The following is a 22227-nucleotide window of genomic DNA, read 5'->3' as shown; positions in this document are numbered from 1 at the left end:
CCATCAGAACTCTCATTAATAATATTAATGACTCTGTAATGGAAATCAAAACCTGCGATCATTTTTTTTTCCCCAGCAACTGCGCGGAAATGCAGTTAAGCAGACCATATCCTGGGAGTGACACCTGAAACAAAGTGGAAAATTTTTCTCCTTCAGAACATGATGCTAAAAAAATTGATTACAATTCCTAAATAATCTGAATTCTAATAAACTAGGCGTTTCTTTTTTTAAAAAAAAACCCCACACACATTTCTGCCACTTTTTGCATTGTTCCTGCAATGTGATATACACAATATTATGCCAAAAATAAAGTAAATTGTACTTTGCATGAGTATATAAAGTAAATAAAGTACAGTCATACCCCGGTTTAAGTACGCTTCGGTTTGAGTATTTTCAGATTAAGTACTCCGTGGACCCGTCTGGAACGGATTAATCCACTTTCCATTACTTTCAATGGAAAAGTTCGCTTCAGGTTAAGTACAGACTTCCGGAACCAATTGTTTACTTAAACCGAGGTACCACTGTATAATAAAGTAAATTATACTTTGCATTCAGTGTGTGATTTTAACTACTGAATTACTGTATGGAGACCAGTTGCAACCTTTTAAGCATTTAGCATACGACAACTAGAATGAACCAAAACACCTGCCCAGCCAATATTCCCAGCCCTGTGCTCATGTGTGGCCCCAGCCCAGAGATTTATCATTAACAGGCTGCACACTTGTGGCCCCAAGTGACATTCAAGCATCAAGAGTGCTGACCACAGAGTGCAGCAAAGACTGGTTTTGCTAAGCACACACCCCACCCACACAATGATATGATAAACGGCTGCCATGAGTAGGCCTTGTTATCTACCATCTGTGGAACCATAGAAAAGGAAATACCAAGCTATACTGTTAGATTGGGTGGGGAATTTATGAGCCAGTTGACTCACAAATGTCAATTTTCCCATCAAGGCAAGTTGTTTTTTTGAGAGTTGAAAATGTCAGTTTATCTTAACATTTTCACTAGGAAAAAGTCGTGAAACAGAGTTCCCAGTTTTACTTACTGTAAGAAATTTTGGATTCCTCATCAGGAACACTGGTTCAGAGCTACTAGGTGACACTGCCCCAATAAAAATATATATTCCCCAAACCATTGCTTCTTAGCCTTTTGGGGTCATGGACCCCTTTAGAGAATCTGATGAAAACTCCCCTCTCTCCAGATTTTTACCCACAAAGAAATTTGTAAAAAGTAATAAGGGGGGGGGAAATGAAGGAAATTCATAGTTTTATATCTATTGTGCCTAGTTCACAGACACTTCCCCACCTCCTGTGGGGTCAATGGACCACAGATTAAGAACCCCCCACTACAAACCATGGTTTGACAGATCAGCAACATTCAATGGGCTTTTGCACTCTCTGCCCCTCTCTCCACCTTGCATCGTGCCATTTCCACTTTTCTCCAACCAAATTTGCAGTGACATGGTCATCAGGTAATTCATGGTTAGCAACAAACTCCAAACCATGGCTTGCAAAAATAAAACCCAAATGCCAAAACATGTGAAAGTGAAAACGGAGGGGGAGGGAAACATGTTTTGTGTTGTACTTTTCCAATCTTCCAAACCATTATTTGAAGGATCAGAACATGTCATCTGAAGCAATCTGCTGCATTCACATTTTTGTGTGCATGCACATTTACACAAGTTGTAGAAACTTTTCTTTTGAAGCAAATATCTTAATTTCATTAGATGGCTTCTGCCTTCAGGATTTAAGAAGCAATTAATATTTTAAGAATAGAGATAAACTGAAGAATTGCCTCAGGCTGCTAAGAGTTTCTAGCTTCAGAATATAAATTGAAACTGCAAAATATACTACAGTTGAGCCTCAGAAGCAAAATAAATAAGCAGCACCCAAAATTAAAGTATTTAATTATTCTTTTTCAGAACAGAAGTGTTAGCATGATATAGTGCTTACAAGCATGACCCCACAGTGCTGGCTGAAATCTCTTAGAATCATAGAATTGCAGAGTTGGAAGGGACCCTGAGGATCATCTAGTCCAACTCCCTGCGATGCAGGAATATGCAGCTGCCCCAAACGGGGATCAAACCTGCAACCTTGGTGTTATCAGCACCACGCTCTAACCAATTGAGCTATCCAGCCAGCAAATGGCCTCATACAATCTATACCCTCGTAGTCTCTACCTACCAGTCTATAATATGGAGATAACAATGCTGAACTATCATAAAGATGTTACTGACATGTCTGTAAACTGTTTGGAGCACTTAGGAAAAGCCTACACAAATATAAATTATTTTTATGATGCTCAATCAACACCTTCGCTAAATAACTGGCACTAGAAGAACAACAGTATTAAGTATGATTAAATGAGGTGGAGCAGTGAAGGGATGGGGCTAGGGAGATAGATGGTGTCACTGTATTGCCCTTAAGAGTCCGTCAGCTTTCCCACCTCACTTCTGTACCTTCCTCAGCATCCAATTAAGTTCAATGGAATTTATCAAGCAATTAACAGTGCAATTCTACATGTGTCTCCCTCGGAGGCACTGAGCTCAAGGTGAATTGCAGGCCTTAATTACTGAATCCTATGCAAATTTACCTGTGGCGCTGTGGTCTAAACCAGTGTTTCTCAACCAGTGTGCCTCCAGATGTTTTGGGACTACAACTCCCATCATCCCTAGCTAGCAAGACCAGTGGTCAGGAATGATGGGAGTTGTAGTCCCAAAACATCTGGAGGCACACTGGTTGAGAAACACTGGTCTAAACCACTGAGCCTAGGGCTTGCCAATCGGAAGGTCGGCAGTTTGAATCCTCGCGACCAGGTGAGCTCCCATTATTTGTTCCCAGCTCCAGCCAACCTAGCAGTTCGAAAGCACATCAAAGTGCAAGTAGATAAATAGGTACCGCTCCGCCGGAAAGGTAAACAGCATTTCCGTGCGCTGCTCTGGTTTCTCCAGAATTAGCTTAGTCATGCTGGCCACATGACCCAGAAAACCTGTCTGCGAACAAATGTTGGCTCCCTTGGCCAGTAAAGCGAGATGAGCGCCGCATCCCCAGAGTCATTCGTGACTGGACTTAACTGTCAGGGGTCCTTTACCTTTACCTTTTTAAGCCCCACTGAACACAATAGGATTTACTTCTGAGAAAATATAGATGCAATTGGCTTGCAAGTGACCCACTGTGGTGTAATAGATGAACCATCTAACTTGGAGAAGGGAGATCTGAGTTCAAATCTTGACTCAGCCATTAAGCTTACTGGCTGATCTTGGGCCAGTGGCATCTTCCCAGTCTAATAAGACTATTACGAGGAAAATGAGGGTAACCCATGCCTCATATATACCAAACTATGTTCAGTGGAGGACACAAAAGCTGAAAGCTAACAAGGTGCAGGATGGCATCCATGAAGTTCGTGTTTCTTTAATATTCATATTAAAATTGTGGTCTATTTTTCATCCATAGAGCAAATGAACACACAACCAATCGCCATCATAAATAACAATAAAAAGTAACCCACAGTGCATGATCAAATTCTCTTCCAGATAGAAATGAAGACAGATGGACCTGTTTATTTGCAGCATGCATGGTGCTCAAGATAAATCTTGTATCACTATTCCTCCAAGTTCCATTATGTTCTGCATTTGCTATCCTCCAATAACAACTGTGTATGCTCCAAAAGAAAACAAATAAAAGCTAGGTAATAACAAGCCACACACTCAGAAAGATGACTGCTATAATAAGCTTTGCCTCCTACAAAACCCAATGGGTAATCTTGGTAAGGAATATATGCAAATGCCTGACTTGCTCCAACCATCCACCCACAGTGCTATTATGTATCCACCACAGTAAACCCCTTCCCAGAAGTTTCCATCACTCCTGGAAATAGTGTCATTCTGTTTGTTAAGATACCAGGAGACTCAAGTTTCTGGCAGAAGTAGGATGAACCAGGTATCTGACTCCCAGTGCCACCTGGGTAGCTCTCAGAATGAGAGAGTCATTTGGTCTCGTGTCTGCAGCTTCTAGGGAGCCTTCTGATGGCCACATGCAATAACAGTGGGCAAAGCGATGAATGTGAATTTTATCTTTGCACATGTGTCCAATTTCTACACACACAAACACACACACACACCCTCTATCCTCCATCCAGCAAGCAAGAGGCGTTATCAGAGTTCAAGGTCACATTCCGGGTAGGTAAGAACACTCAAGGAGTGTGCAAAGCAGCACCAGTGGGTGGTTTGGCCTAGAAAGACATAGCCTTCAGCATTTCTCCAATGGAAAATAGGGACATCTTATTCCATCATCTTGATGATCATCATCATATGTATACCCCACCCATCTGACTGGGTTGCCCCAGCCACTCTGGGCGGCTTCCGACATACATAAAAACATAATAAAACATTAAACTTTTTTTTAAAAAAAAACTTCCCTATACAGGGCTGCCTTCAAATGTCTTCTAAAGGTTGTATAGTTACTTGTCTCCTTGGCTTGGGGTCGCATAACCCCACTCACCTCCCAACATTACTTTGATGAAAACAGGGATGTCCTGAAGTAAAGCAGGACATCCCGAGACCAACTCAGAAGCCAGGATGGCTTCTGTAAATCCAGGATGGTTCCTAGAAAATAGGGACACCTGGAGGGTCTGGAAAGAGCCCCAGTTCAGAAGGCTAGATACTAACACCCAGATGCCCTATGTAACTGATGTCTTGCACCTGCTTCCTCTATCTGAGCAACTCGCCCTTAAGCAAAGAACATGAAAAGACATGTCTTACTTTGTATTGTCTCATCCCATGCTTGTTTACCAACTCTGGAACCTGGCCAACAAGCTGCCTTAAACCACACATCAGTGTCTGCTAAATTCACTGACCCCACTTGGAAAGCCAGGGTGGTATAGTGGTTAGAGTGTCAGATTAAGACCATGGAGACCTGGGTTCAATTCTCACTCTGACCTGAACTGGTTGGGTGGCACTGGGCCAGCCACTATCTTTCAGCCGAACCTACCCCACAGGTTTGTTGTAGAGATAAAATGTGGGGAAGGGAAGGGCAAGAGAACCATTGCACTCCTTGGGAAAAAAGGCAGAATATAAAAGTACTTAAACAAAAATAAAACCAGTTTCCTTTGTTCCAATCAAGAGGCATGCCCCGATCAATTCTATTTATGCACAAACACAAAAGATGGGTTTCTGTGATGGATGATAACATGTACTCTAAAAGCAGATCTTTTTGCCCTTCAGACTGCCTCCAGGTTTAACCCAGTAAAAAGAAAAAAGAAATCAGACTTGGAAAACAGTAGTCTAAATTCATCATAATATCTCTCTGCATAGTTGTTGGTCCAGTTTATGCATAGCTATGTCAGCAGTAAATTACAGAAAAGGGAGCAACTCCCAAGCCACAGCTAGTTACAGCAACAGTTAAGCAAGTGTGCTGCTTTTTGTAGGCAAAGCTTTCAAGCCATTCAACCTGTAGAATTCCCAAGGGCAAAAAATTGCTCCTTTCTCTCTCCTGAAGCAGCCAGACTTCTCATACCTCTAAGTCCCGGCTAGCAAAAGCACAAGCAAGCCCTTTGTCTGCAGTTTTGCTAACAGCATCCAATCAAGATATCAACAAAACTGAGTATTACTTGGCTGCCCATGAAAAAGCCAAACAAACAGCACCACATGGTTTTAGTGGTTGTTTCAAGTAGGCAAAACCAGTTGCCCCAAAGCATTTAAGCTACAAAGTACATCCTGTCATAGAGACAAGGAACTATTCAGCACTTAAAATGTCAGTTGGAAAAAATCAAACATTTCTCCTGTAAAACCTCTTGAAGCAATCCTTCTGCTGGAGGAGGAGTGAAGTGAGTCTTTTTAAAAAATATATTAATAATAAATAAATAAATCTAAACTGAAATGTCAGTTCGCACACCATATGAATACAACTACAAACCAAACACTGCATTGCAGGAGAAAAAAATAAGACCTGTTGTGAACAACGTGATTTTATTTACCCAAGGGGTGTTTTATTTTCTTGGGTTTTTTGTGTGTGCAGGGAAAATATTTCGCCTCTCCCCACTTTGGAGACACATCTCAGGGCAGGAGGAAATACAAAGTTTACTTGTACTTGCTCAGGAACAAAGTTCAGCTATGCAATAATGTTAGTGTATGGTTGCTAGGCAAGTTTTAAGGTTTGTCTCCCTGGTTAATTTAGAGTAATCTCATTTATTGATACTAATTAGCCAACAGAGTGTCCTATTATTACATAATATGATTCTGATAGGGATGGAAATAATAAGCCACTGAATTCATGGCTAAAGGATTATTTATGTTAAATGTTATACACCACCTTCAACAGAATTTTTTTAGCCCTTATATGCTGGGACGTGGGCTGCAATGCTCTGCCCAGTTAGGTGCACTTAATCCCTCAGATTTCAGCATTGCAAAGTATAAGCCACTAGGAACAGGATTGCAGCCCTAGTAACCAAGCAACAACAACATTATTGCCTTCTGTGTTAATGATACATGTTCAAATTAACAATTTATACATTTACCACAAAAGAACGAACGACATTAAAAAGATCTGGTTTGGTGAGTTTTTAAAGTGATATTTATTCACAAAGACACACTGCAGCAAGGCACACACTTTCAGCTGAACAATGCTGTGTTTTAGAACTACAGTGGTACCTCGGGTTATGAACATAAGTCCTGCTTATGAACGCTTCGGGTTATGAACTCCACAAACCCAGAAGCAGAAGTCCTAGGTTGCAAACTTTGCCCTGGGATACGAACGCAATCAATTTCTGGGGCTGTGGGAGGCCTATGTAGGGAATGTGTGCCTCGGGTTAAGAACGCTTCGGGTTAAGAACTGACTTCCGGAATGAATTAAGTTCATAACCCGAAGTTCCACTGTACTGCTAACAACTTTTAAAAATGCTATCTAGGGCAATATCTGGTTTTCCACACTGCTATTTATCACCAGCTAAACATCACGACATACTGATATGTCACAATATCTGAAATAAGGATGGAGCTATGTAGAGGCACTGGCTGGCTTCACAGTTTGTCCTACATTGTGGATTTTTGCTTAACACACACAGACACACACACAAAAAATGATTCATGATATATTGCCAGGTCAAAAATTATGAAACTGATAATCACAATATGGACTTCAAAGCTGATTTGGACAATATATTGATATATTTCTCAGCCCCAGTGCTATCTTTTTAGAAATAAACACTCTCCCTTATAAGGCACACACAATGTAAACAGCACCAGCTTTTAAAGATCGAAACATACAGCTTTAAATCATCATACTCAGAGCTGCCTTCACCAGTGCCTAAGCTATCCCACTTTGATTGGATAGAATTAAGGTAAGAGGATGTTGCTAATTGTTCTGATTGTCCTTCAGCATATCAAGCTATGCGTATACCCTGCCATAAATGCATTTTCCCGTTCCAAAAGAATTCCAACAATTCTCCACCGGGCCATTTGAAACAGCTGACACAAATGACAAACAGATTTCAGCACAGACAAATAACGCTTCTGTTGTTTATCTGCGGAGGTTTCGCAGCATCGCGAGCTTCAAAAAGACGATGCCCTTTCCAAGTGAATATGCTGTGTTGGTATTAGTGCACAAGCTCTGTGTTAGCCTGCATGACGCTGCCGCTTACAAATCCTGGAGCCAACAACAGCTTAATCTGAAGTAAGAAGAAACTGTTTTCTTTTGACATCTGTATCTTTGTTTAAGACCTGGGTTTATGGTTCTTTTTGGTTCCCTCTGTACTTGTAAGTTCAAGAAAGATTAACTGTTCTGCTGGCAGTTACTCTGCGGGTAATGCAAGGCTAAATGGCTGAAAGAGAAAGGAAACTCAAGCAGGGAAGTTACACTGCAGACATTTAGAAATAAACTCTGGCCTTGGTCCACATGTATGTATTCAATACAGTTGCATCTCAGGTTAAGTACTTAATTGGTTCTGGAAGTCCGTACTTAACCTGAAGCGTACTTAACCTGAAGCAAACTTTCCCATTGAAAGTAATGGAAAGTGGATTAATCCATTCCAGACGGGTCCGCGGAGTACTTAAATTGAAAGTACTCAACCTGAAGCGTACTTAACCTGAGGTATGACTGTACTTGATGTCTCTTATGGTGGATTGAATGAGCTATCCCATCTCTTTTTAACATCAACAGAACTTTACAAACACTGTATTATTTGCAATGGAGTCAGTTCAGCTGACAGCCATCATATATATGCATGTGTGAACCATGTTTCCATCATTCCTCAATCTAAACCAGGCTTCCTCAACCTTGGCCCTCCAGATTTTTTTGGCCTACAACTCCCATGATCACTAGCTAGCATGACCAGTGGTCAGGGATGCTGGGAATTGTAGTCCCAAAACATCTGGCGGGCCGAGGTAGAGGAGACCTGATCTAAACTATGGCTCTGGTGGTAAATAGTATCTGGCTCCAACTTTAAGATGGATGGGAAGATTCACACATGAAAGTCACAGTGTGCTGCCATGACTGTACTTGTCAGGTCTGGTTGGACGCAGAGGAATTGGTGGAAGGAACCAGCTGGGGAACCCCCAAGGGAAAAAGGCTCAGTGCATGGGGATTGGTGGTGGGATGATAAATGTCAGAGGGAGAAGAGGGAGAAGACTGGGAAGGAAAAGTGTCAGAAGCTGAAGAGGTAATAGGGTTAGTGAGCAGGGAGAACCTGTCCCAGAGAAAAGTCCAGAAATCTCCACTGAATCACAAATGGACCTATGCCAGTAGCAAAATTTCCTATTTGAATTCCACCATATCCTTTTATGAACAGGTATTCTCAAATGTAAGTCTAACACTGATTGAGATCTACTGGTAAATCTCTGTATTTGAAGTAAATTGGCAATGGTTGGTGTTTTTTTTACTCAAAATTGTTTTACAATGGTCACAACAAAATGACGCACACACCACTAAATTATACTTACATGAAAAAAGCTTGCCTGAGGGGAGGGGGTTAACCAGTTTTTATATGGAAGGACTAGGAGCTTCATTCAGCTCTAAAATCCTGGGCTCTGTATTCTTTAATTCTAAGTGCATCTCTTTTATACGTGGCTCCAGTCGGTGGGTGTCTGGAGGTTCTAAAAAAATTAAAGCACACCCCACAAGCATGAAACCTGCCCTCTCCTGTAACCTGAAGAAGCTCCTAAGAAACGTATGATTTCTGATCAAGAATGTACCTAACAAAGCTGCTTCATAAAATATGTATATTTTTAAAATGAGGTTCATCATTGTTTATACAAACTAGATGGGATGAAAACGAGCTTTGCACTGCAAACCTATTTTGAAACAATATAAAAAAGATGCTTGACATTTGCCTATTATATATTATATGTGTGTATGTGTTTTGGAGGGGTGGGCATTTGTGTGTTTTGCCAGACTGACAAAGTTCAACAAATAACATTGTGTACTGCATGTGCCATATTCCTATTTAAATTCTGAAAATGTGTTCTCAAATATGATGGACTTCACTTGTCAGTTCACTTAAGCAAAATGGACTTAAGATATTTTTAAAAAACCAAGCAAACAAGCAGCACGTTACTATTAGATGAGTCTACAGAAACTGGAGTCCAGTACTACAATATCTGGAGGAAATGGGGGAGCTGAATGAGAAGTCTTCTCTATCACAAAATAAGTGTAAGCATATTTCAAGACAATGAGTAAAAAAAAATGCAATTAGAGTCCCTGATGGGGCTGCCTTAGAACTCAACATATTATTTCCAGTTCAAGAAATCTTTTGGGACCAAAGCAGACAGCTCCTATTGTTATCTCAGTTTGCGGTTATTTTAAAAGCTCAAGGGTTTTTCTTCTTCTTCTAGTTAACTATGTTGAGTTGTATGTCAAATTATGTGACAAGTAATACAGTTGTGGTTGTATACTGAAACAGTTCTATGTTGGTGAAGTTCTGGTGTTAGGACATGGGAAAAGCTTGAGAGTACGCAGCAGAGAAGCAAAGAGCCAACTATTGTGTTTTCAGCAAAGTGCAAACAACAGCGCTGCTTATATTTCTTGTGGGAAGCACAGAAGAAAATGTACAGGGAGTGTGAACCAGAGGTTGGCAATCATCCAGAATTTTAAGAAAACAGAAGGGAACTACACTAGACTCTAGTATAACATGACTAGAAACATTTTAAAGAAGAATTTTAGATTTTTAACACACACACACACACACACACACACACACACACACAACTACTGCCAAACTCTAAACAAGGCACCACTCAGCTTACTGAAGAAAGCTACCAATTTTTCACAGGGCTATTCATTTTGAGGTTATCAGCAGGTATGGCACCCTATTCTGGTAGAATCATTACTGGCATTCCATCACACTATTCGGATATGGTGCTGGTTCATACATGCAATGTGCATATATTACTGGATCACTCCATACTTGGAACCAATTCATCCACTCACTAGGCTGGCAGAACTCTTCATGTGTTATAGGTGAGAACATCTACCCCTCCTGTGAATCACATACTTTGTAACACATGAAGCTCCATTATTACCATGTTCCATGATGCCATAGAAGCACCATGCACGTTTGCAAATCACTTTGGAAACACTCTGACACAGAAAGCGCCCTGCTGGAGCACTTTCCAAAGTGGTATCCGCATGCGAGTGCAATAGTTCCCTAGAAACCCACAGAGTTTCCATTTTATTCTCATCAAAATATCCTCCTCCTCAACCACTCTCTCCAGTGGCCCCCATTACGCCCATCTGTTTCTCTGTTGAAGGCCACCAGCAGCTGTCTTCCTACCCCCAGAAACCTGTGGATTTTGATCTGGGACGGCTCACATGCATGCAAGTCATCAAGTAATGCTGTAATCCACTAACTTATCACACTGAATATCAAGCATAAGACTCTAGTGCCAGATGCTGTGCTAAAACGAAAGGACTTTTTAAACAATGGGATTAGACCAGCACACGTTGGAAGGAATTGATGTGGTGGACAACAGCCCCTTAAATCTCAATTTATGGGCTGCGTATTGATCCTGCTGCTGAAAACATTGTACCATTTTACCTGCCACAACGGACTCATTAGTAGATAACAGTAACCATAAACCACGGTTTACTGTACATAAGCAAATCTTGCCCACTTGGCTTCTCCCTACTCCCCCAGCTTGCATGGTTTATTGGAAACATTGGAGACAAACAACAATCCCTGGCTTAGTGTTGCACCCAAACCTGGGACTGTGGTTTGTTTCAGTCCAATAAACCATGATGAATATAAGCCAGGGGTCAGCAATTTTTTTAGCAGGGGGACGGTCCACTGTCCCTCAGACCTTGTGGGGGGCCGGAATATATTTTGCGAAAAAATGAACGAATTCCTATGCCCCACAAATAACCCAGAGATGCATTTTAAATAAAAGGACACATTCTACTCATGTAAAAACATGCTGATTCCCGGACTGTCCGCGGGCTGGATTTAGAAGGCGATTGGATTTAGAAGGCGATTGAAACCCATAGCAACAGCTGCATTTTTACAAAGCAAAATTAAGAACGTTATTCTGTAAATCATTGCTAAAACTGGTAAAAAGCTAACCCAATACACCTTTTGCAGCTATTCCTAATTACCAATAAAAATGTGAATAATATTTGAAGGCTGTATCTTAACTATCACACTATGCAACCTAATTTCACAGTGAATTGCCGAACCTTCTGCTTATATAATTGCCCATATAATCCCCCCCAAAAAGCAATCAACATTCCTAACCCAAGTGGCATAACAGTTGTTGATCATTAACTGCTCAGGTCAGTAAAAAAAGGAGAACGAAAACCTCGTGTCCATTTAAGTACAGTCAACTGCTCCCTCACTCCCCGCCACTTCCACCTGACAAAGGATTTCAACACAGCACTACACAAGAAAAGAAATCCATGCAGCAAGGTATGTGTTCTGGAAATTCTCCTCGGCATGCGTCCTTGTACTTCAAAATTAGCCACAATGGAAATGCCATGCTTCTGAGACAAGAGATGAAAAGAGCTGAACTATGGTTGCTACTAATCTTTTGTGCAAGTAAGGCAAAAGGAGAAGGACACTGCTGCTGCACCAAAAATTATACAGACATAATCAGTACACACATTCCACTTTTATCTGCCGTCACTTTCATGCAGTCTGCTTTTTTAACAATACATGACGGGCACGACAAGGCCATTTGCTCTTGGACCAAGCAGAAAATTCCAGACCGAATTTTTCACAGCACAGCAGATTAGGACCCCAGCCAAAAAGAGGATAGGGTGGGGGTGGGAAGCTCACTGCTACTGTATACCGACTTCCCCAAGCCAAAGTTAATTGCTGGGACACATGTGACAGTATTTGCTCCCCTGTTTCTTTATCATTGTGATTTTCCACACATAAATTCCCTAGTGTAATGCCTACCACTGGCTGCCACAGTATGCTTCTCTTGTTTACACGTCAGAATAAGGTGCACTGTGGGGCTGGAGAGGAATAAGATCTGGAGAAACCAGCACTAAGAGTTTTACAAGTGGAGTGAAAAGTCAATATGAAGATGTGACCAGGGAGCGGATAGTATAAAATGCACATCAGACCGAAGAGAAAAAGGGCTTCTGAAGTTCTACAGAATGGTAGAAACTGATCAACTTCAAGCATCGTTGTAGGCAATGGGTGGTGTCTGTTTGCTGCATGTTAGGCTTAGTTCTCTCCAGCAGAAGGTGAGAATGTGAGAAGAGCCTGCTGGGCCAGGCCAATTACCTATCTAGTCCAGAGTCCTGTTCTCACAGTGGCCAACCAGATGCCTGTGGGAAACCAGCAACATGAGCACAAGAGCCCTTTCCCCACCTGTGGCATTCGGCAACTGGTATTTGGAAGCATTGTTGCTTCCAACGGTGGAGGGAGAGCATAGCCATCATAGCAGATGGCCAGATAGCCCTTTCCTCCATGAATTGGTTCCATCTTTTAAAGCCATCCAAGTTGGTGCCCATCACTGTCTCCTGGGGGAGGGAATTCCAGTTTAACTAAGTGCTGTGCTTCTGCTTCATTGAATGAGGTAAACCTATTTCTCAATTCTACCACTTTAGTCTACACTCCTGAAAGGACTGTGTCTGTGCGTTAAAATATTAACCTGTTCGTATAGCAAATTAGATATTGGGAGGAAGGTTTCTAGCTTCCACAATGCTTTTCTGTGATTTTTGTTGTTGCTATGGAGAAACATTTAAGCACATGATCTCCCATCTGCGACCTGAGGTGGTGCAATCCAAACACAGGTTTATCATCTCACCTGCTGTCTGGAGCTCAATCGCTCAGCAAGCTAGGGATTCAAATGCTGCTCAGCCATGACATTTGTGGTTAAAGTGCCTGTGGCACTGAAAGAGTTACTGGACGGCAACTCCCACCATCTCCCTCCATGGACCATGCCAGCTGGGCCACTAAAAGTTGGACTTCTGCAATATCTAGAGAGCCACAGGTTCCGCACCAATAGTTTATTCATTAAATTTATTTCCCAGCCTTCATCCCAAAGGAGCCCAGGGTGTCATCAGTAATACAATGCAATTAAAACTTCTGAAAACAAACAAACATTTGCCTTCTTTTACAGGGAATATAATGTCAGTGTTGCCATGAACAGTATCTGTAAACAGTTACAGATAGGTAGCCGTGTTGGTCTGACGTACTCAACACGAAAGCTCATACCAATGACAAACTTAGTTGGTCTCTAAGGTGTTACTGGAAGGATTTTTTAAAATTTGTTTGGGATAAAAATGTTTTTGAATTTCACCTACGGTATAAGTTAATAATGAGGGAGACACTGTGGTCCTGCCATTGGATGTTGCCTGGTTGACAGGGACTCACGACAAGGCATTCCCCCAACAGGGACCCACCAACAAAAAGGCCCTGTCTAGGGTCACTGCCAACCCCCAATGGCAGCACCATCAACAGAGCCAGATGCAAGGGGTCGATATTGGGGAAGGGTGCTTTTAAAGCTCCTTGGGCCTCAAGCCATTTGGGGCTTTGCATTCACTCTAGTACTGACACCTTGCATTGAGCCGATTAGCTCACTGGCAGCTGGTGCAGGAGACACATAGCTCTGCTCCATGATGAGAAAGAACCATTGTTTAGCTTTTTTGAGTACACACTGCAGTGGCAAGGCCACTTGCAGCAGTAGCCTGCCATCTGTACTGATTTAGATACAAAGATAAAGGCAACAGCATGACAGTGCTCCAGCATACCGAATTTGCCTTCTCAGTAAAGGTCCAATGCATGCCTGGTTACTAAGCACTACTCGTATATTATTAGGAGCCAAGAATTTGGGAATGAGCTGATTTGCACCAGGACATCATCGCTCAGCGCATATTGTTCTACACAGGCAACGACCAACTTACGGACATCCAACCGATGCACATCACACCAACCTGGAAGTGGCCGGACAACATGCACAGGATTCAGCCATGCAAATAGGTTGTTGCCTGCAACTCCCTATAATGCTACTCCCTGTTCCACCCTCTTTTTCTGCTCACTGAGAAGCACTGAGTAACAAGAAAGAAATATGAACTTTAATTCAACTGCAACACTTGCTGAAGCTTTCAGATAGCCTTTGGTTTGTGTTAACCATATTTGCATTTTTTCCTCCCTTACAGCACTCACACCAAAAGAAACTGTGAGGAGGCATAGGTGGGGGGGGGGGGGAGAGAGAGAATGGATTCTTAAACTACCCAAGAAAGGTGAAAGAACAGTCCCCAGGGCTATGGAACACACCCAATTAGTTAAACAGTTGCTAAATTCCTGTCTGCAAGAGTAAGTCTGACAAGACACGCCAATTTTAAGATAAAAAGAAATAATATTAAAGGCAAGCAGAAGTTCTAAATGAAAATGCCTGCTGTTCTCACATAATACGAAGCTAGTCATGGGACCCCTTTTAACTTTTGACCAAAGGTAAAGCAGAGCATGTTCCAGCTTCACTGCAAGCAAAGGCATGCGTACTTCACTGAATGAACCGATTCTCATTGACAAGGAAATCTCGAGTTGAAATGCGACTGTTTCACACCCAAGGTCAGTACATCTCAGTTCTCTCCTGGGCTGGGCTGTTTTCATCACACCAGGCTATGACCCAGCCAATAGGGGTCACTGCTAAACAATGCTTACTTTCAAGCAGCCAGAAAGAAAGGAATAAGGAGAACCCCCCAGCTTTCATGTTGAGTTCCTATTTACCAACCCCTATGAGGGTTTATCCAGCAGGATCTTTAAGGAGGAGCACTGCCGCCCTCAGCAATTCTCTTCTCAAACAGCAAATTGAGTACTGTACAGTATTTATCTAAGAGCAGCCCATCTTCCATTTCACATTTGGAAAAAAAACCGAATTATTAAAGAATTGTGTGGTTGTTATGTCCACAGGAACTGTTTTAGGCTCATCAAGTTCATTCGCTAAAAAGCATGCTAAATAGACCCTATGCATCCAATATAGAATTCTAGGATTGTAGTCCAGCATACTTTTGTCAATTGGTGACTATCAGGGCCATCCTATGCATACCAACTCAGATTTAAGCCTCATCCACTTTCGTTATCTCACCATCAAAATAAAGAAGCAGGATCCAGGCTACCTTCAAGCACTGCCACCAGTCTATATTAGTCTACCTGTCCTTTGAAACCTTCAGGTTGGAGTGTTGCATTAATATCTGGGAAACCAGGGTTCAAAATCGCCATTCGTGCAGCTCACTGGGTGACCTTGGGCCAGTCACAGTCTCTCAGCCTAATCTATGTACCTCACTGGGCACGAGAATAAAAGGGAGAGGCAGAGAACTATGCATGTCCCCTTGACCTCCTCGGACGAAAGGTGGGATATAAATGCAATAATAAATAAAAACATTAAAAAGAGAAAGGGTTGAAAGAGAAAGAGACACTTCCAACAGGGAATCAACAGCAATGTTTTGTTGCAGGTTCCATTTGTACTAAATTACCGTATATTCCGGCGTAAAAGACGACTGGGTGTATAAGACGACCCCCAACTTTTCCAGTTAAAATATAGAGTTTGGGACATACTCGCTGTATAAGAAATACGACCCGGCGTATAAGACAGCCAACTTTTGAGAAGATTTTCCTGGGTTAAAAAGTAGTCTTATACGCAGGAATATACAGTAGTAAAGGTAAAGGTACCCCTGACTGTTAGGTCCAGTCGCGCACAACTCTCGGGTTGCGGCGCTCATCTTGCTCTATAGGCCGAGGGAGTCGGCACTTGTCCGCAGACAGCTTCCAGGTCATGTGGCCAGCATGACTAAGCTGCTTCTGGCGAACCAGAGCAGTGCACGGAAACGCCGTTTACCTTCCCGCCGGAGTGGGACCTATTTATCTACTTGCACTTTGACCTGCTTTCGAACTGCTAGGTGGGCAGGAGCTGGGACCGAACAGCGGGAGTTCACCACATCACGGGGATTTGAACCGCCAACCTTCTGATTGGCAAGCCCTAAGCTCTGTGGTTTAGAACACAGCACCACCCGCATCTCAGTTCTAAATTGGCAGTGAGCTCCAATAATCATGTGACCTGACAATGTTCCAAGTTGTCCATTCATCTTGCATTGAATAATGATGATGATAATTTATTAAATTTGTATACCTGAAGATCCCAGGGTGGTTCACAACAGAAAAAAATACAAAATGAGGATACAAAATACATAATGAAACGAAAACACAATAACTCTCTACCACAAACACGTTTAAAAAGTCATAAAATGTTGATCAGCCAAACGCCTGGTTGAAAAGAAATGTTTTTGCCTGAAGAGAAACGTTGTCTCTGGCACCTAAATATATTAAATGTTTGTCTTAGAAGAATACAGCGTTGCCAAATGAAATTATGCACTCAATGGTTGCTTATACATCACTGTCTTTGTATGTCCTAAACAGGAGCAAAGTGACACATTTTATTGTCGTTTTCGTGTTTAGCACATCAAAATTAGTAAATATTGACTATTTTCATTTCAGGCTGCTTTGTTTACACCACTTCATTCATACAATCAGACCTTGCATCTTTGCTTATTTTTAACCTTATAAAAGAAAGTATCTTTAGAAATATTCCAGTAAAGGCTCCTTCTTATGGACAATGCCTATAGGCAGTTTCCGGGACTGGCAGCGCAACCCAAGCTACTCAGAAGGAAGTGGAGCTTACACCCCAGAAAGTGGATTAAATATTGCAGCCCAAGTATGGGAATATACAGGGGGGGGCTCTAGGGGAAGGCTGGGTGGCACGGGGTGCCAGGCCGCCGGGCCGCCGCTGCACAGTGGAGCCGTGCGGAAGCCGCGCTGCGCCAGCCCACCAGCCATGGTAAGAAACAGGGCGGGGCGGGGGCGCCAGAGCCATCTCTGCACCACAGCGCCCGGGCGCCCGACATGCTTAAGACAGCCCTGGGAATATAGGAACCTGCACAAGGAATGACGTTGCCTTCTGTATTTCCAGCACTGCTCCTTTCTGCCCTGGACCAGCCCCACCCTCACACAAAAACTAAAGTCGCAAACAAAAATGAAACACCATTCACTGATTTCAGAGCCTTCAAACACTGCACAAATAAATTATTGTTCATTTCAAGGACATTTAACGCAAGGTCTTGTTTTGAAAGCAATGTAATAGGCTGCATAATAAAAACCGAAAGAATATAACAAGTTCTTACCTGTTTCTTCATCTATTTTGAAAATTCCAACACCAGATCCATCCCTTATCGAGTATCTGATCTCACCATCTCTTCCTGTATCCTCATCATAAGCCGACAGAGTCATCACTGAAGTACCAATGGGAACATCTTCGCTTACAAAACCTTTATCCACAAAGCTGGGAAAGCGTGGAGGGTGAAGGTTTTCGTTTACATCAACTACTTCAATCTCAATGTAACAGGTAGACGACAATGACACTGGTTTGCCTTTGTCTTTGGCCCGTACCGTCAGATTATAAACTTGTTTTCTCTCAAAATCCAGCCTCTGTACAATACGAATTGCTCCACTAAGTTTATCTACATCAAAACTTCCATCCCCACCATCTAAAAGGCTGTATCGCACTTGGCTTGACTGGCCCAAGTCAGGATCGTGGGCTTCCAGCCATGTGATGATTGTTCCTTCCGGAAGGTCTTCTCGAATTTTCACACGGTAATTGGATGGGATAAATTTCGGAGGATTATCGTTGACATCTTCTAAAGACACCTTCAGCAGAACGGTTGAAGATAACTGTGCTGCTTCTTTAGCTTGGTCCCTGGCCTCTATTTTCAGAAAATACACAGGTTGCTCTTCACGATCTAGAGGCCCCACAACTTTCACAATACCAGTTACACTATCAATGGCAAACGTGTCAGTATCTGTAAGAAAAGAATATCTCACTTCCCCATTAGTCCCCAAGTCTTTATCAATGGCTTCTATTTGAATGATTTCTGTATTTAGGTTCATGTTTTCAGTCACGTCCACAAAATAGCTATCCTGTAAGAATTCTGGACAATTGTCATTGGCATCTAGAACCCTGATATCTAAAAGATGCCAGTCAGACTTTTGTGGTATCCCAAGATCATAAACAGTAATATTCAATGTATATTTATCTTTTACTTCTCGGTCAAGGGCCGAAAGGATTTTTAGAATTCCCGTCTCCATGCCAATGATAAAGCTGCTATCGTTATTACCTCCAGAGATCGCATAGACAAGCTTTCCATTGAAACCAGTATCTAGATCACTAGCATTCAAATGTATGAGGCTGGAACCGATGAGTTGATCTTCTTTTACCTCAATGCTTCTGGGAAGGCTATTTCCAAACTGAGGTGCATGCAGATTCAGAGAGTAAGTGTCAAAAAATACATCGTCGGCTTCACCACGACCATGCAGTTTATTTGCCTGCAGAAGTTTCTCTGCCAGCATTTTGGCGACACCAGTCTCTTCACATTGCAGGTATACTGGTTTGCGGCTGGCAATGACAGTAATGTTAATATATAACGGAGCTGACAAATTTTCTCCATCTGTGGCTGTTATTCTCAAGCTATGAAAAGTTGCTTTTGCACCCAAGCCATCTCCTAATGATTGTTTCAAGGAAAGCACCCCAGAGTTTGGATTTAAACTGAATAAATCTAATTCATTTCCAGATTCAATTTGGTATTGTACCAGCTGCAGCTCATCGGCATCAATAGCAGACACAGTTGTTATTTGTTCTCCAACAACAAGTTCCCTGGGGATTGTTCCCTCACAATTTATTTTCTCAAACAGTGGAGTGTTATCATTCAAATTATTTAAAGCTATAGTAACAGGGACTTCAACTTCTCGGCGATATGGTGTGCCCCAGTCAGAAGCTCGGATTCTCAATTTATAGATTCTTGGCATTAATTCATAATCCAAGTTTTCAGAGGTACTGATAACACCCGTAAAGTGGTTTATCACAAAAGGAACAGGGCTTATATTTGCAATACTATATGTCACATAGCCATTCTCACCTTCATCAAGATCTTTTGCATTCACGCTCATGACACTTGTACCTATAGGAACATTCTCATCAAATGAAGCTTTATAAGACGTCTGGGTAAATTCAGGGGAATGGGTATTCATATCTATAACTTTAATCAATACTGTTGCAGAGGCTTTTCTGTCACTTGTCATAATGTCAAATTCAATATGGGATGCATGTTGTGCATTTATGGGATCTAAAGTACTAACAAGGCCAGTATAAGGATTCAAGTGGAATCTGACTTTGCTTGGTGCATTTCTAAACACGTATTTCAAATGCGAATAAGCAGGCAAAGTCTTTACCAGAACCACAGGAGTGTTTGGCGGGGCAAATTCACTTATTTCTGCCCTGTAAACAGCTCTTTCAAACTGGACTGGTCCCGATCTAAATTTGGGGGGTGCCACATGAATTACTTTGACAGAAGAAAATTTTGGAGGATTTCCTTTATCTTTAGCTTGCAGAGTTAGATTATAGCCAAACAACTGGCTCTCCCAATCGATACTGCCAACAGCTTTTATTTTATATTCTTTTCCTCCTGGAAAAGTCCTTACAGTTTTAAACTGCTGAAGTGGGTCACCCGCCACAATGCTCAGAGATGCTACCTCTCCATTTGAACCGTGATCCCTGTCTTCAACTGTTATGATGGCATACGATGGATCCTTGTCAAGCTCTGAAGGAGCCAACGTAAGGGCCGTGATAACCGGAGCGTACTCATTAGCCTGCTCTATATGAACTGTCAACCTTGCCATGCTGCTGATCCCACTACTGCCGTACAATTTCATCCCACGATCCACAGCAAGGATTTCCATTTCATAAACGTTTGTCTCTGAATAGTCAAGTCTGCCAGTCAGGACTATTATGCCGCTGGTTGGATGTATAGCAAACATATCTGTCCTCTCTTTAAAACTGTAATAAAACTCTCCATTGGTTCCAATATCTGCATCTGTCGCGCTAACTCTGGCAATGCTCGTCCTTATTGCTGTATTCTCAGGCAATGAAACGCTGTAAGAAGTTGGAGAAAACAAAGGCCGTAAGTCATTTGTATCCCACACCTGCACTCGGACTCTTGTACGAGCTTCCATATTAGTGTTCTTCTCTATTGCTTTGACAGTTAACACGTAATGGTCTTTGACTTCCCTGTTAAGTATAGCTGTGTTCCCTCCCTTGGTCCGTATTCGTAAAAAGCAAAAGTCTCCCAACGTATACTCTTCCGCTTTGAACAAGTTCTCGTTATCCCCAGAAATTATTTTGTATTTTATATCCCACAGCAAGTTCGTGATATAAATGCCCATTTTCACTGGATGTCCAACGTAAGTCTTGGCTGCAGAGTTTTCATATACTGTGGCATTGTAGTGAGTTTGGGTAAACTGCATTGGCGGCGTGTGATGCGCTCTTTGATTTCCTTCACAGTTTCCAAAATGCTGCACAAGCAGCAACAGGAGCAGCAGCAACATGGTCAAATGGCTCTCCATGGAGGCAAGTTCCAAAAACCTGAAACAAAAACAAAGAAGAATATCAATCAGGGTTTTCCAAACTATTATGGAAAGTTTGCTACTCCGTCCCCATAGCCTTGTTGAAAAGGATGTAAGGAACTTGATGTAAGGAACTCTGCTCAAGAAAGAATGCTATCAGTCACAACGAATGTATTCTCTACAAATCAATAAACCAAAATCTGAAATCGAAAGCAGAGTTTACAATTCAAGGAATTTCCCTGAAAACAATACAGTACCTAGTGCTACTTCCCTAGGCTAAATAACAGCTGTCTCCTAATAGTTGCAATGATCTTCCTTGGTATTCTTGCCAAGTTTGCCAACCCAAGGAAGGACTGGTTAAATACGTCATATAGAGCCAATTGCCTCTCCTGGGCCTTTGCAACCAGAAGAGGCTGGTTGCAAAAGCACCACAGCACTCCTTTGATCAGGCAGAATGATGCAGCACTATTTATGAGATAAGTGAAAGAAACGCCCAACTATCTTACCTGCTCTTCTCTGTCCCACAGGAAGAGGGAGGGGAGACAACTGCAGTAATGTCACCCCAATACCACTACAATGAATAATACAGTGGTACCTCTACTTACGAATTTAATGCGTTCCGAACACACATTTGTAAGTCGAAAATTTTTTTAAGTCGAATCCCATAGGAATGCATTGGGAGAAAAAAATCGTAAGTCGAAGCAAACCTATCTAAAAATTCGTAAGTAGAAAAAATCCTATCTAAACCGCATCCAAGATGGTGGACGGAGCTCCGTTTGTAAGTAGAAACATTCGTAAGTAAAGTTATTTGTAAGTAGAGGTACCACTGTAGCTGTAGTGCCTTTACACCTGTACTTTCTGTCTTTCTAATGGCTTATGTGGCATTTCACCTCTAGGGGACCAGCAAGAGTTAAGTTGTATGGGAGGTGAATAGCCAATAGGAGCTCTCCAGGCAGAAGCAGGGGTATATAGGGAGAAGCAGGCAGTCAGAAGGGGGTGGTTGATGAGTGAGGTGGAGAGGATTTGAGATAGAGGGTTAGAGAAGCTAGTGAGGTGAACTGTGGTGCTGAATCTGAGAGAGTAATAAGAAGGGAACTTCAGTCAGGGAGGAAATTGGGGGGGGGGGAATACCGGTAGTACTAAAGGTTAAGTTTACGCAACAGTACCTGAGAAACCGTGAAGAATTTATATGCTTGTAAGATCATCATCTAAATAAACTTAATTGTTTGGTTTACCTTTCACCTGACTGGAATCCAATATATGTGTACCAGTACGCAGATTTACTGGTTGGTGGCAGCAAGGAAGAATATAGGCGAGGGAGGTACTGGGTCAATAGACCGG

General features: G+C 42.1%; 1 protein-coding gene across 6 annotated transcripts in view; it reads right to left on the bottom strand.

The window, feature by feature from the left end:
* The window catches only part of FAT1 (FAT atypical cadherin 1), a 112142-nt gene that overhangs the window by 81672 nt on the left and 8243 nt on the right, over positions 1-22227 (bottom strand). For all 6 annotated transcript variants that reach the window (XM_060278780.2, XM_060278782.2, XM_035111841.3 and 3 more), the window contains exon 2: positions 17616-20905. In XM_060278780.2, coding sequence (XP_060134763.2) covers positions 17616-20886 — 3271 coding nt within the window. In that variant the 5' untranslated portion in view covers positions 20887-20905. The remainder of the gene's footprint in view (positions 1-17615; positions 20906-22227) is intronic.

Source organism: Zootoca vivipara, chromosome Z1 (genome assembly GCF_965207765.1).
Source record: "Zootoca vivipara chromosome Z1, rZooViv2.hap1.1, whole genome shotgun sequence".
Taxonomy (NCBI): Eukaryota; Metazoa; Chordata; class Lepidosauria; order Squamata; family Lacertidae; genus Zootoca; species Zootoca vivipara.
The sequence above is the reverse complement of the archived record's forward strand: the minus strand, read 5'-3'. Positions and strand labels throughout refer to the sequence as shown.